Source organism: Coenobita brevimanus, chromosome 37, assembly GCF_032717465.1.
Source record: "Coenobita brevimanus isolate Jiangsu-jjx chromosome 37, ASM3271746v2, whole genome shotgun sequence".
NCBI classification, from domain to species: domain Eukaryota; kingdom Metazoa; phylum Arthropoda; class Malacostraca; order Decapoda; family Coenobitidae; genus Coenobita; species Coenobita brevimanus.
In genome coordinates this window covers 3,298,430-3,312,274 of record NC_136990.1, presented here as the reverse complement: position 1 = coordinate 3,312,274, position 13,845 = coordinate 3,298,430, and the positions used below count along the sequence as shown (strand labels likewise).

At 45.4% G+C, this 13,845-nt stretch overlaps 1 protein-coding gene across 1 annotated transcript in view; it reads right to left on the bottom strand.

Annotated features, from left to right (window-relative positions):
• LOC145396395 (uncharacterized) overlaps positions 1–9,490 on the bottom strand; it is a 63,952-nt gene extending 54,462 nt beyond the window's left edge. The window contains exon 1 of the mRNA XM_080269786.1: positions 9,053–9,490. Within this exon, the coding sequence (XP_080125912.1) occupies positions 9,053–9,490 (438 nt within the window). The remainder of the gene's footprint in view (positions 1–9,052) is intronic.
• Between the last annotated feature and the right edge of the window lie 4,355 nt (positions 9,491–13,845).

The following is a 13,845-nucleotide window of genomic DNA, read 5'->3' as shown; positions in this document are numbered from 1 at the left end:
TGGCTTAGATTATTCCCCTGACAGGAAGGAAACGAGTATATTGTATTTTGTTATATATACAGGGTGTAACGCGACGTATGACAAAAACTTACATCAATGATCTATCATGTAATTTTGAGTATATTTTGTTCTATAGACATATGCTCTCTGCGATCCCAGTTCAGTACCCAGCATTCGGCTGTTTTGTGTAAAAGCTTCCTCTCTTGCATGTGCCATTGGGTGAGAGCTTCGCAGGGCGACGGGAGACGAGTATTATTAGCTTATACTGTACTGTACATGAAAATCCCATATCCTATTAGTACACACGAGTTTTAAGAAGAAACTTTACGTAGTCTATTGATTCTTTAACATCAAGTCATGCATTCATGCAATTCTTTTGCACAAATCGACTGTAATTAAGGATCAGATTCAAATTTTATGGCTTGCAAGGGAGTAGGGAGGGAGGGAGGACAGGCTGGTGTGTTGTTGCCAGTTATGTAATATTTGGTTTGTAGGATGTTGCTACCAGCATTATCATAACACCCACAGCTCATTCAGTGAAAAAACGTTATTCTAAAGGGGGATTAGCCTCACTTTATGTCACGAAGAATTTTATTTATCACAGTTTTTCTGCTGCACGTAAACGTGGCGCCATTGGGTATCTCCACCTGTGTTCCTCTCTGCAGCACTGGCATTATCATCGCAGAATCCGTTAAAAAATACACGATGTCTGCATATTCTTCATTGCTGTACGTACGTGGCAAGCTGTTTCATGAACATGTGAAGCTGAACCCGGTGAACAACAGAACGCGGAGAACAGTATTTAAAGTGTCTGCCTCCCCTGCAAATGTTCCCGTTCAAATGACAGTGGACGCAGGGTTGCCAAGTCCTTCTCATCAATCTCGCTAGTCTAATCCTGAAAACTTGCTAGAATGTCGCTAGATAATAAACACTGCAAAACATCGCTAGAAAATACGATAAAATCTCTAGAATAGCACCTAAAAATGGTAAAATATCCAGAATGTAGCTGGATATCATAGTGCCAGATGTTAGTGCCGCAAGTAGAAGCAAGAAAATAGGTCTAGCAACATAGTCGTTACATTGGCAATCCTGTATCACTGTTCTCACGTCAGCATATGAAAAAAATGGTGCCACGTTTACTTGCAGCAGAAAAACTGTAATGAATAATAATATTAATCCTGACTTAAAGTGATGCTAGTCACTCAGTACGGTAATATTCTTTCACTGAATGAGCTTGGGTGTTATGACAATGCCGGTAGCTACATCCTACAAACCAAATATTACATAACTGGCAACAACACACCAGCCTGTCCTCCCTCCCTCCCTACTCCCTTGCAAGCCATAAAATATGAATTTAATCCTTAATTACAGTCGATTTGTGCAAAAGAATTGCATGAATGCATGACTTGATGTTAAAGAATCAATAGACTATGTAAAGTTTCTTCTTAAAACTCGTGTGTACTGATAGGATATGGGATTTTCATGTACAGTACAGTATAAGCTAATAATACTCGTCTCCCGTCGCCCTGCGAAGCTCTCACCCAATGGCACATGCAAGAGAGGAAGCTTTTACACAAAACAGCCGAATGCTGGGTACTGAACTGGGATCGCAGAGAGCATATGTCTATAGAACAAAATATACTCAAAATTACATGATAGATCATTGGTGTAAGTTTTTGTCATACGTCGCGTTACACCCTGTATATATATATATATATATATATATATATATATATATATATATATATATATATATATAAGGAGAAACGTAGGTAAAACGAATAGTTTGTCCTATTGGAGACCTCTCCTTTTGTTAAAAAAAAAAAAAAAAAGTCTCCCCTCTCCATTTTTGACCAACTCAGTAATTTTTTGACCAACTCAGAATACTCAATGGGGGGGGTGACCCCCCACCCTCCCGCTGCAGGGCCATCCCTGAGCCCAACCTAAACATATCTAAACCGAACTATTCTAACCCAGTCTAACCTACTCCGTCTATACTTAATCCAAGTGAACCCAATCCAACCACAAATAACCCAGTCCAACCAAACCCCGCCTAAAGTGACCTAACCTAGGTTGGTATTGGCTATTCATTCTTTAAGATTTACATGCCTGTGAAAGACACACACAAAGTTTCGCCTGTTCTGTTTATAAGTGGTTTTGTGAGTGTGTGTGTGGGGGGGGGGATGTGTTTGTGAGTTTGGGGGGTGGGAAGATGGTGTGTGTGTGTGTGTGTGTGTGTGTGTGTGTGTGTGTGTGTGTGTGTGTGTGTGTGTGTGTGTATGTGCGGCCAGTGTGTTACCATGGCAACCTTCCCACACCACCACAGTTACATACACACATTTCCCTACCACCAACTTCCGATAGTGAGTATTGTGTGTGTGTGTGTGTGTGTGTGTGTGTGTGTGTGTGTGTGTGTGTGTGTGTGTATGTGCGGCCAGTGTGTTACCATGGCAACCTTCCCACACCACCACAGTTACATACACACATTTCCCTACCACCAACGTCCGATAGTGAGTATTGTGTGTGTGTGTGTGTGTGTGTGTGTGTGTGTTTCACTTAGCCCAGTCTAACTAATATAGCTTCTCATAATTTCACCTAACCTTCCCATACCCAACCTAAATTATTCTAACCCACCCTGACCATCCCACCTAATCAAACGCAGTCTAACCCTATCTAAAGCGACCTAATCTCACCCAGTCTCACTTGACCTGACCATACCTAACCTAACAGAACCCAGTCAAGTCTAAAATGACCTAATCCAATCCAACCTAACCCAGCCTAACCTAGCCTAATACAACCCAACCAGTGATGGCTCGAGCAGTATGTGATGGGGAGGGGAGGGTAAGGACAATTTGGCCAGCTTGATCCGTTTGGTGTTACGGTATGACCAACTAAATAGGGGTCCAGGTCCAGTACCTTGATTGAATACCGTATAGTACGTGATTTTAGCTTAGATTATTCCACTGACAGGAAGGAAACTAGAGTATTTTGTTTTTTGTCTTATCTATCATCTATCTATCTATATTTATTTATCTATTTATATTTATTTATAAAGAAAAACGTAGGTAAAAGAAAAACTTTGTCCTCTTGGCGAACTCTCCTTTTATGCCAAAAAAAAAAAAAAAAAAAAAAGTCTCCACTCTCCATTTTTGACCAGCTCAGTAATTCTTTGACCAACTCATAACACATTGGGGGGTGAGACCGACCCCCACCCCCCCGGTCGGGCCATCCCTGTCTATTTATCTGTCTATCTATTTATCTATCTATTGTTTCTCAGCGAACAGAAAGGCATATACCCTTTTCAGTGCTTGATTTTTCCCACTGGCCATAAACAAGGCTCATCTTTTTATATCTCACTGTCAAATATGCTTGCCAGAGAGAGAGAGAGAGAGAGAGAGAGAGAGAGAGAGAGAGAGAGAGAGTCATAAAAAACGGAGTGAATGCAGGGAGGAGAACTTCAGTATTATGAGAGTGAGTTGGAGGAGGGACGAAGGCATCAGGGCATGAGTTAGTGTGATTGGGTGGGTAGGATTAATTTTAGAGACAGACAGACAGACAAACAGACAGACAAAACAGACAGACAGAGGCGAATACGAATCATCATGTGGACACCCCGTTCGGGATTAAGGAGCCTGGCTTTAACGAGTAGATAGGTAGGTAGGTAGGTAGGTAAGTATAGGCAGGTAGGTAGGTAGGCAAGTAGGTAGGTAGACAGGTAGACAGACACACATAGACAACAGAGAGCTAAATCGATAGACAGAGACAGACAGGCACCCATCTTACTTAACTTCTCAAGCTCCCTGCTTTCCCGGTCAGGTGTTTCCAAGGTGGGCTAATTAGGAGAGCGCCATTAAGATCCATCGTAAAGGTAGACACACTCACGATCTCCTCAAGTCCCTTTGGTCCTGCTAGTAACGAGGATGCTAGTGATGGGTACTAGCCATAGGAGACAGGGCTAGTAAGTTCAGAAGGGTTAGAGTGGAAGGGAAGGGGGAGGGAGGAAGAAGAAAGGGAAGAGGAAAGGAGGGAGTGGGATAGAGAAGGAGGGAGAGAGAGGGAAATTAGATAGATCGATAGACAGGCGTGTAGACAGACAGGTAGGATGGTAAGTAGGGAGGTCGGTCGGTGGGTAGGTGGGAAGATAATCAGATAGATGGAGGGAGAGAACGATAGAAATTTGAGACAGACAGAGAGACAATTTAGACTGACAGGTAGGTAGGTAGGTAAGTAGGTAGGTAGGTAGGTAGAGAGAGAGAGAGAGAGAGAGAGAGAGAGAGAGAGAGAGAGAGATTGAGAGAGATGAGGAAGTACTGTTGTGTTGATGTGGATGTGATTGAAAGTGTTAAGAGAAATATCCTGAGATGGTTTGGCCATGTGGAGAGGATGGAGTTAAGAGACTAACTAGAGGAGTATGTGAGTGAGATGGCGGGGGAAGAGGAGGAGGAGGAGGAGGGGGAGACCGAGGAGGAGATAGAGGAGGGGAGTGGGGAGATATGAGGGAGGGGGAAGTGTGAGTTGGAGGGAGGGTAGTCAAGTGGCTGAGGAGAGAGGTACGTCAGGGCGAATTGTTCATGACCAACCCATACGAGATTAAGTCGTCTGACAATAGATAGATAGACAGACAGACAGATAGATAGATAGGGAGGTAGGTAGGTAGCTAGACTGACAGATAGACAGAGCTTAAAGTCCACAGAGAATAGAGGTAAGTGGAGACAGAGAATTCCATGTCGACTTTACACTTAAAAACGAACATTAACACCCATTACCTTCTCACACATCCCTCCCTCTGCCTATTATTTCTCATATCTCCTTCTCTCTGTCTCTTATTTCAAAGCCTTCCCGCCAACTTCCCCACCTGTATAATTAGCGACATGTAAAACTGTGAATTTTTACTTAACACCAAAATTTCTAAATGAATTTCTTTGGCGTCAGCATTTTTTTCCGGTTTCCCGCTAATGTAAAAGATTTAATTCTTCCTTTCCTGGAAAATTTTCACAAGATTTTCAGGCGATAATTTTTCGCTTTTCTCGTTAAAGCAAAGACTGTTAAGCATCGAGAAAGGTTTGTTTTTCATTATTTATATATTATTATCTTTTTTTATTTCTTTTTTGCTGTTCTCGGATTTTCGGTAATTAACTATGATTTATCAAGGTTGTTTTGGCTTCGTTTGTGTTCCAATATACAAGGTCTGTCCAAAAAGAAACCTGTCTAGTTATCTATATATAGCCAGACGCCTCAATCCCATAAGGGGTGGCCACAAACAAATCGACTCCATGTCGCCCTGTCCCCCGCCATTCCGCTGCCCTCCCCGCAGCTCTTACTCCCCTGTCGCAGATACCTCCCCAGTTCATCTCTCCACCTCATCCTCGGTTGTCGCCTCCCTCTCGCCACCTCCAGCTCACTCACATACACTCTCCTAGTTAGTCTCTCACTCTCCATCCCCCCAGCTTACACCCTCATCTCTCATACACCTCATCACTCCATGCCTCCATCTCATCCTCGGTCTACCCTCTGTCTCCCCCTTCCCCTAACACAAGTCCTCGGTCGTCCCCTCCCTCTCCCCTCCTCCACCTCACATACACACTCCTCGTTAGTCTCTCGTTCTCCATCCTCTCCACATTGCCAAAAGAACCCGACCTTTTTAAACTGCGCGCCAACTGAACAGCGTAGCGTGATCGCGACGGAAGAGCTGTGTGGCCGCGAGTCTGAGCTTAAGGGAGGTATTTTAGTGAAGTTAGGAAGCTTACTAACACCTTTTCCTTACCGATTTATTTCCGATACTGCTCCGTTACTGTATTCTTGTGGACGGTACTCTGGTGATGTTACGAAGCTTACTAACACCTCTTCTTTACCGATTTATTTCTGATTCTGCTCCGTTACTGGGAAACCTCTTCCATTCCGATTTATTTCTGATTATGCTCCGTTACTGGGAAGCTTACTAACACCTTTTCCTTACCGATTTATTTCTGATTCTTCTCCGTTACTGTATTCTTGTGGACGGTATTCTGGCGCCATTAGGAAGCTTGCTAACACCTCTTCCTTACCGATTCATTTCTGATTCTACTCCGTTACTGGGAAGCTTACTAATACCTCCTCTTTACCGATTTATTTCTGACTCTGCTCCGTTACTAGGAAGGTTACTAACACCTCTTACTTACCGATTTATTTCTGATTTTGCAAAGTTACTAGCAAGCTCACTAACACCTCTTCCTTACCGATTTATTTCTGCTTCTGCTCCGTTACTAGGAAGCTTACTAACACCTCTTCCTTACCGATTTATTTCTGATTCTTCTCCGATACTATATTCTTGTGTTATTCATGCCATCTATGTCGACATTAAAAATATATGTGAAGAAAAAAAAGACGATGTTAATGGGTAGTTCGCACAATAAATCGCTAAGGAAGAGGTGTTAGGAAGAGTACTAACACCTCTTCCTTACCGATTTATTTCTGATTCTTCTCCGTTACTGTATTCTTGTGTGTTATCCATAGCATCTACGTCAATAAAAATATATATGAGGCAAAAAAGAGGATGTTAATGAGTAGTTTGGGAAATAAATCGCTAAGGAGGAGGTGTTAGGGAGCTTCCTCAACCAACGTCTTGCAGTTAATCTTAATCCCTTTCAGTAAGACAGATGGTAAGTAAAGTCATATGGTATTTAGTCTCCTTTCCCTCACCCATATATACCAAGGCATATAAGGAACTGGAATAAAGGACTTCCTCTCTCTCACACTCTCTCTCTCTCTCTCTCTCTCTCTCTCTCTCTCTCTCTCTCTCTCTCTCTCTCTCTCTCTCTCTCTCTCTCTCATCATCATCAAAATCATCTACTCATATCAACCCACCACAGCCCTAACTCCTCTCTACTTAACCCCCTTTCTCTCTCTCCCTCTCTCTCTCTCTCTCTCTCTCTCTCTCTCTCTCTCTCTCTCTAATCCATCAGGGGCGGTAATTTTCTTATACATAAATTATACGCACCAACACGACCGACATGCTATTTACTGAAGGAACATTGGCTGAGAGAGAGAGAGAGAGAGAAAGTACTCGTAGATAGATAGATAAATAGGTAGATAGATAGACAGATAGATAGGCATATAATGTTGACAAGTTGGAAGGTAACTAGGTGGATAGGTAGGTAAGTAGGTAGGTAGAGAGAGAGAGAGACAGACAGACAGACAGACAGACAGAGACCGTATGTGTGCGTGTGTGTGTGTGTGTGTGTGTGTGTGAGTCTGCCTGTCTGTCCGAATCTCAGAATATGAAAATCAAAAACCAGTAGAATGCAAACAGAGATCGTTGTGGTATGCTTGTGTGTGTACCATGTTTTTGTGCGTCTGTGGAACGTCCCTAAATATGTGTGGACTCCCTTAACCCTTTCTAGGAAGCGATTTAGTTTTTGTTTTTCGTTTTTCTTTGGTTTTTATATTTATTCTATCCACTGTCGTCTTTTCACTTTAACTTGGGCCATTGTTTTGTCCTGTGTGTGTGTGTGTGTGTGTGTGTGTGTGAGAGAGAGAGAGAGAGAGAGAGAGAGAGAGAGGATAAATGATGATATAACGGGACAGACTAACAAATCATGATCCCCGAGAGTAAGAAAGAGAGTGAAAAAGAGGAGCGAGAGAAACACCAAAAAAAGAGGAGTGAGAAAATAAAGAAAGGAGAAGGATAAAAGATGATATAGCGAGACAGACAAACTAATTATGATCTCCCAGAGTAACAAAAGAGGGGGAGGAAAAGAGCAAGAGGGAACCAGCCTCCCGTAACATAAAGGAAGGTGAAGTGAGCAAGCCTTCTTTTGTCCGAGCCATTCTCCGTGTTCGTTGTCTCGGCTTTTGTGTTTCGAGGCTTCACAGGACCCGAGTTCGCCTCCTGACGCCTAGATGGGTGAAAGAAAAGGGGAGGCGGGAGCGTAGGAGTTATGTGAGTGTGGTTGGAATGAAGGAGGGTGGTGGTTAAGTCTGTGTGTGTGTGCGGGAAGGGAGGAGGGGTGTATGGGGGGGTGAGGAGAGGTGTGTGGGGGGTGAGGAGGGGAGAGGGGAGTGTGTGAGGGTAAGAAGGGGAGAGAAGGGCGTGCGTGGGGGTAAAGAGGGGAGAGAGGGAAATGTGTGGGTGGGTGGGTAGGAATGTGTGTGTTGTGTGTGTTTACGGGGGGTAAGTGCTTCTATGTTGTGTGCGTGTTTGTGAGTGCGTGGTCGCCTGTACGTAGTGTGTGTGTGTGTGTGTGTGTGTGTGTGTGTGTGTGTGTGTGTGTGTGTGTGTGTGTGTGTGTGTGTGTGTGTGTGTGTGTGTGTGTGTGTGTGTGTGTGTGTGTGTGTCCGTCAGAGGGGCGTGCGTGCGTGCGTTCACGAAATTCATTGAGTCTTAATGATGGTTTAGAAATGAGTCTCCTTGATTACAAGCCAAATCAACCTACTAGTCTGAGGACACAAGGCCATCAGCGGTGCTACAAGGGCCAGTGTAATTATTAGGTGTCATATGCAAAAGTTTCTACACTGCTTTCGCCTGCTAAGCTTAGAGACACACAGTTCATTTGGTACTCACATCAAGAGGTGGGAGTGGAGGTAGGAGGTAGGAGCTGGGTAGGAGGTAGGAGCTGGGTAGGAGATAGGAGGTAGGAGGTAGGAGCTGGGTAGGAGGTAGGAGGTAGGAGCTGGGTAGGAGGTAGGCGGTAGGAGCTGGGTTCGAGGTAGGAGGTAGGAGCTGGGTAGGAGGTAGGAGGTAGGAGCTGGGTAGGAGGTAGGCGGTAGGAGCTGGGTAGGAGGTAGGAGGTAGGAGCTTGGTTCGAGGTAGGAGGTAGGAGCTGGGTAGGAGGTAGGAGCTGGGTAGGAGGTAGGAGCTGGGGAGGAGGTAGGAGGTAGGAGCTGGGGAGGAGGTAGGAGGTAGGAGCTGGGTTCGAGGTAGGAGGTAGGAGCTGGGTTCGAGGTAGGAGGTAGGAGCTGGGTAGGAGGTAGGAGCTGTGTAGAAGGTAGGAGGTAGGAGCTGGGTAGGAGGTAAGAGGTAAGAGGTGGGTAGGAGGTAGGAGCTTAGAGAAATACGTGTTCATATGGTACTCACGTCCAGTGGTGGGAGTGGAGGTAGGAGAGGAAGTCTGTCTGTGGTGACGGTGCCGCTGCAGGGAAGGTAACGAGTGTGGGGGGGCAGGGAACGAGTGGCACACACCTGCACGCATTCATCACCCCCACCCACCGCCAGGCGACTCAGCGGGGGAGCCAGGTGGTTCAGATGGTTCAGCGCTGGGGGTAGTGAACCTATAGGAGGCGCTACGGTGGAGAACGGTGGGGGAAGGTGATCCAGTAGAGGATTTGGCGTGTGTATGGCGGAAGGAGCAAGGTGCGGTAGCAGGTGGAGTAGCGATGACACCCTTGGCTGCTCCACCTTCAGGGCAAACTCAGAGGGGAGCAGAACACACGTCTCCACCAGCTGCGTCCCGTCAGCCGTCACCATCTTCGCGGCGGGCAGGGGGGGCGCCGCTCCCTGCTGTGCCAACAACATCACTATCGTACCCCCCTGCCGCACCACCCTGCCCGGCCCAGCATGACAGCGGTCGTCACCAAAGTGGGGGACCTAAAGTTGCCAAACCTGATCCAAAAATATCAATAAACTGGCTCTGAAAATTGCTAGAAAGTCACTCAGCACGTTATTGTCTAGAAAATTGCTAAAATATCGCCAAAAAATGCTAAAACCTGGTAATGGTCCCGTGAGAACATTCTGCTGATTGTTCTTTTAAACCTGGTTCACAAATATCAATAACAATGTTCTAATTATTTGCTGGAAAGTCACTAGGCACATTATTATCTAGAAAATTATTAGAATATGAGCGAATATTGCCAGACTTCGATAGTGATCCCGTACATGTTGCTAATTGTGGGTATGAAATCGCTAAGTTGGCAGTCTTAGCATTGTATCTCACTCAAACACTCAGTCCTCAGTGGGAGATGGGAGGCTACAAGACCCCGACGGTGACACGGTAGCTGGTCTTTCACAGTCGCCCTTGACTTCACAGTACTTGACGTTTATATAAGAGGAGACGGCTGATATAGGAAGTTCGCAATCCTAGCACTGCACCTCACTCACTCACTCAGCCCTTAGTGGGAGATAGGAGACTGAATTTAACCCCAATGGTGACACTGTAGCTCGTTTTTCACAGTTGCCTTTCACTGTACTTGAGATGATTCATATACGAACAGCATTTTCAACATCTCGATTAGATCCTCGTTTCTGCCTACACTTTGACACATTGTTTTCTGTTCTTGTGGGGAAGAGCTTTGATGAACGTTCCCATGCCTTTTCAGTGACGCCTTGATTTATTGACTATAGTTTTCTGTGTCAGAAGGCATTATTAAGCATTTTTTTACACCTCAGGCATAGATAGAGTGTAATTCTGTTTCTTATGCTTCTGACCCTGCCTTCTCCAGCCCTTCTCTAGTTCACACGCATATATATCCGGTACCACTGGGCTGTCAGGCCAGGGGGAGCTACCTCACAACACTATCCCTCTCTGTTTACACCATACAGCACTGTCTCTATGTCTCGCTGTTTATGTCTCTCCAAGTCTCTGTTTTCATCTCACAACACTGTCTCTACGGTAAGTCTCTCTGTTTTCACCTCGCAACACTCTATGTCTCTCTGTCTTCACCTCGCATCACTGTCTCTAAGCCTCTGTTTTCACCTCACAACACTGTCTCTGTGTCTCAATGTTTTCACCTCACAACACCGTCTCTATGTCTTGCTGTTTTCACCTCACAACACCGTCTCTATGTCTTGCTGTTTTCACCTCACAACACTGTCTCTATGTCTTGCTGTTTTCACCTCACAACACTGTCTCTATGTCTCTCTGTTTTCACCTCACAACACCGTCTCTATGTCTTGCTGTTTTCATCTCACAACACTGTCTCTATGTCTTGCTGTTTTCACCTCACAACACTGTCTCCATGTCTTGCTGTTTTCACCCCACAACACTGTCTCTATGTCTCGCTGTTTTCACCTCACAACACTGTCTCTATGTCTTGCTGTTTTCACCTCACAACACTGTCTCTGTGTCTCAATGTTTCCACCTCACAACACTGTCTCTATGTCTTTCTGTTTTCACCTCAAATCACTGTCTCTATGTCTTGCTGTTTTCACCTCACAACACTGTCTCTATGTCTTGCTGTTTTCACCTCACAACACTCTATGTCTCTCTGTTTACACTAAGTATATGGCTGGATCATGATTTTCGATTAATTATGAGGTAGGCTGAGTCTCCTTGATTACTAGTCAAATCTACTTTCCAGTCTGACTACACCTGGCCATCAATTGAGCTGAAAGGGGTTAGGGATCTTTACGCTGGAAATATAGTGTCGCTTTACCCATGCTCACAAACACCGCACGTACTCAGTTACCATCTCACAGTTCAGATATTTATACCTCTTCTCTGCCTAAATATTTCATAAATCTGACTAAGCTTGAATATAGAAGTGAGAAAATCTAAATGGAAGAATTATATATGGTCACTTATGGAATTATTATGAAGATACGAGAACCGCCAAAATTGCAGTATATTCTCAGTAAATAGTAATTTTATATATGGGTTTAATTCTCCCATTTACATACTTCACGTCACTAATATCAACACAAATTCTGGCTTTTACGATGGGAAAGTAGGCGTACTTAACCCGTAGATTTTTCGGCCTTCAAGCTTTCCACCAGGTCAAGGTATTTTCAGTTACCTATTCGTATTGCATTCTTTTGTTCCATAGTGCTGTGTGTAAACTCGGTGGACTACAGGCTGACGTTGTCTTTCCCCGGCAGTCCACCATCCTCCTTTCGATGGAGAGGAGGGAAGAATTTACTGTAGAATGTGTAATGATGATGGTGGACTGCAGTGGAAGGGGAACTTCAGCCTGCACTCCACTGGGTTCACGTGCCTATCTCCCCCAAGCTCCCTCACGCCTCGTACCCTGCTGTCGTAACTCCCTCGCAGCTTTCACTAATTATGGCCAATCAAGCCGAATCGTGGGGTGGGGGGGAAGGAGGGATGGCGGGGAGAGTGGGGGTGGGGGTGAGGTAGAGGTGAAGGTGGAGAAGAGTGGAAAGGTGGAGAGGAATAGGGGTGAGGGTGGATGGAGACGATACAAGGGAGGAGAAGGTGTTTGGGTGGGGGTGGAGAGGAGTGGGGGTGGGATGGAGATGAGTGGAGGGCTGGGAATGGAGTTGGAGAGGAGTGGGGGTGGGATGGAGATGAGTGGAGGGCTGGGAATGGAGTTGGAGAGGAGTGGGGGTGGGGAGGAGTAGGTGTGGGAGGTGAAGTGGGGATGGAAAGGAGTGGAGTTCGGATGGGGGTGGTGGCGGATTGGGGTGGAGTGGGGATGGAGAGGAGTGGAAAGTGGAATGGGGACGGAGAGGAGTGGAAGGTAGAGTGGGGATGGAGAGGAGTGGAGTGGGGATGGAGAGGGGGAAGGGTGGAGATGGGGTGGAGGGGAAAGGAGGGGTGGAGGTAGTGCTGGCGTGGTGGACAAGCGATAAGAGGGTAATGACTGGGTATTTATTGATGCTGGATACTGGTGAGAATTAAATGAACAATGGGTACGCTAAATGCTCGTGGGTAGTTACTGCTTTGCCTCCAACTGCAGCGATTTCTCTGTCACAGGAGCACAAAAGTGGCCAAAAAAAAAGAAAAAAAGAGAAAGAAAAGAATATCAATCTAGACCAGGCTCGAAATGTCAGCTATTGATTCTCCTAAATTTGTGTGTGCAAAGTTTAATTTTAACAGTTTGCTAAGGACAGAGTTTCGTACATACATACATACATACATACACACACATACGTACATACATACATACACACGTACATACATACACATACACACACATACCTACATACATACACATACATACATCATTAATATAGTCAATGCGTGGCTTTATACAGATAAACTAATATCTTTCATTGATAGATCGATAGACAGACAGATAGACAGACAGACAGGCAGGCAGACAAGCAGACCGACAGAGACAGAGAGACAGATAGATAGATCGATAGATAGATAAAGATAATACTGTTAAAGCAAATATTTCCGTCATAATGACCAAAATATATTGCCTTCATCACTGAGTTATTTTTGATGTATTATCCTCTTAAAAATCCAGTTGATATCTCTATATTATTACTTTAGATTATTACTGACTATCCAATTGAAATCCCCAGTTCATATCTCCATTTACTCCACTGTAGTTAAGATTTTTCGCCAATGAGGCGATTTGTTTGTGGCCACTCCTTCCAGGATTAAGAGGTCTGGCAATAGATACATAGATAGATTGTTAAGATTTTCCTGGCTGCAATTATAAGAACAAATGTCGCAGTTCTCTGATCAACTGTTGAAGTGAAGGAACGTTGTGGTGTGGATGTGAATGTGATAGAAAGTGTTAGGGGAAATACAGAGGCATCATCACTACCCACCCCACCTAACCCCACCCTCTTCTTCCTCTCCCCCCACCTACTCGTCCCACCCACCCTTGCAGACCCACCCCTAACCCCATAGACAAACCTACCCCGCCATATCCCACCCCTCGTCCCCTCCCCCTCGCCTAATCGCCCCACCCATCTTTGCAGAGACCCTTCCCTCTCCCCATAGGCTTACCCACCCCACCATACCCCACCGCCTTGTCCCCTCCCCCCACCTAAGCGCCCCACCCACTCTTGTAAAGACCCTCCTCCCCACCCCATAGGCTTATCTACCTCGACTTACCTCACCCTTTGTCTCCTTCCCCCACCTAATCGCCCCACCCACCTTTGCAGAGACCCTTCCCCCTTCCCATTGACTAACCTACCCCACCATACCCCACCCCTTGTCCCACACCACCTAATAG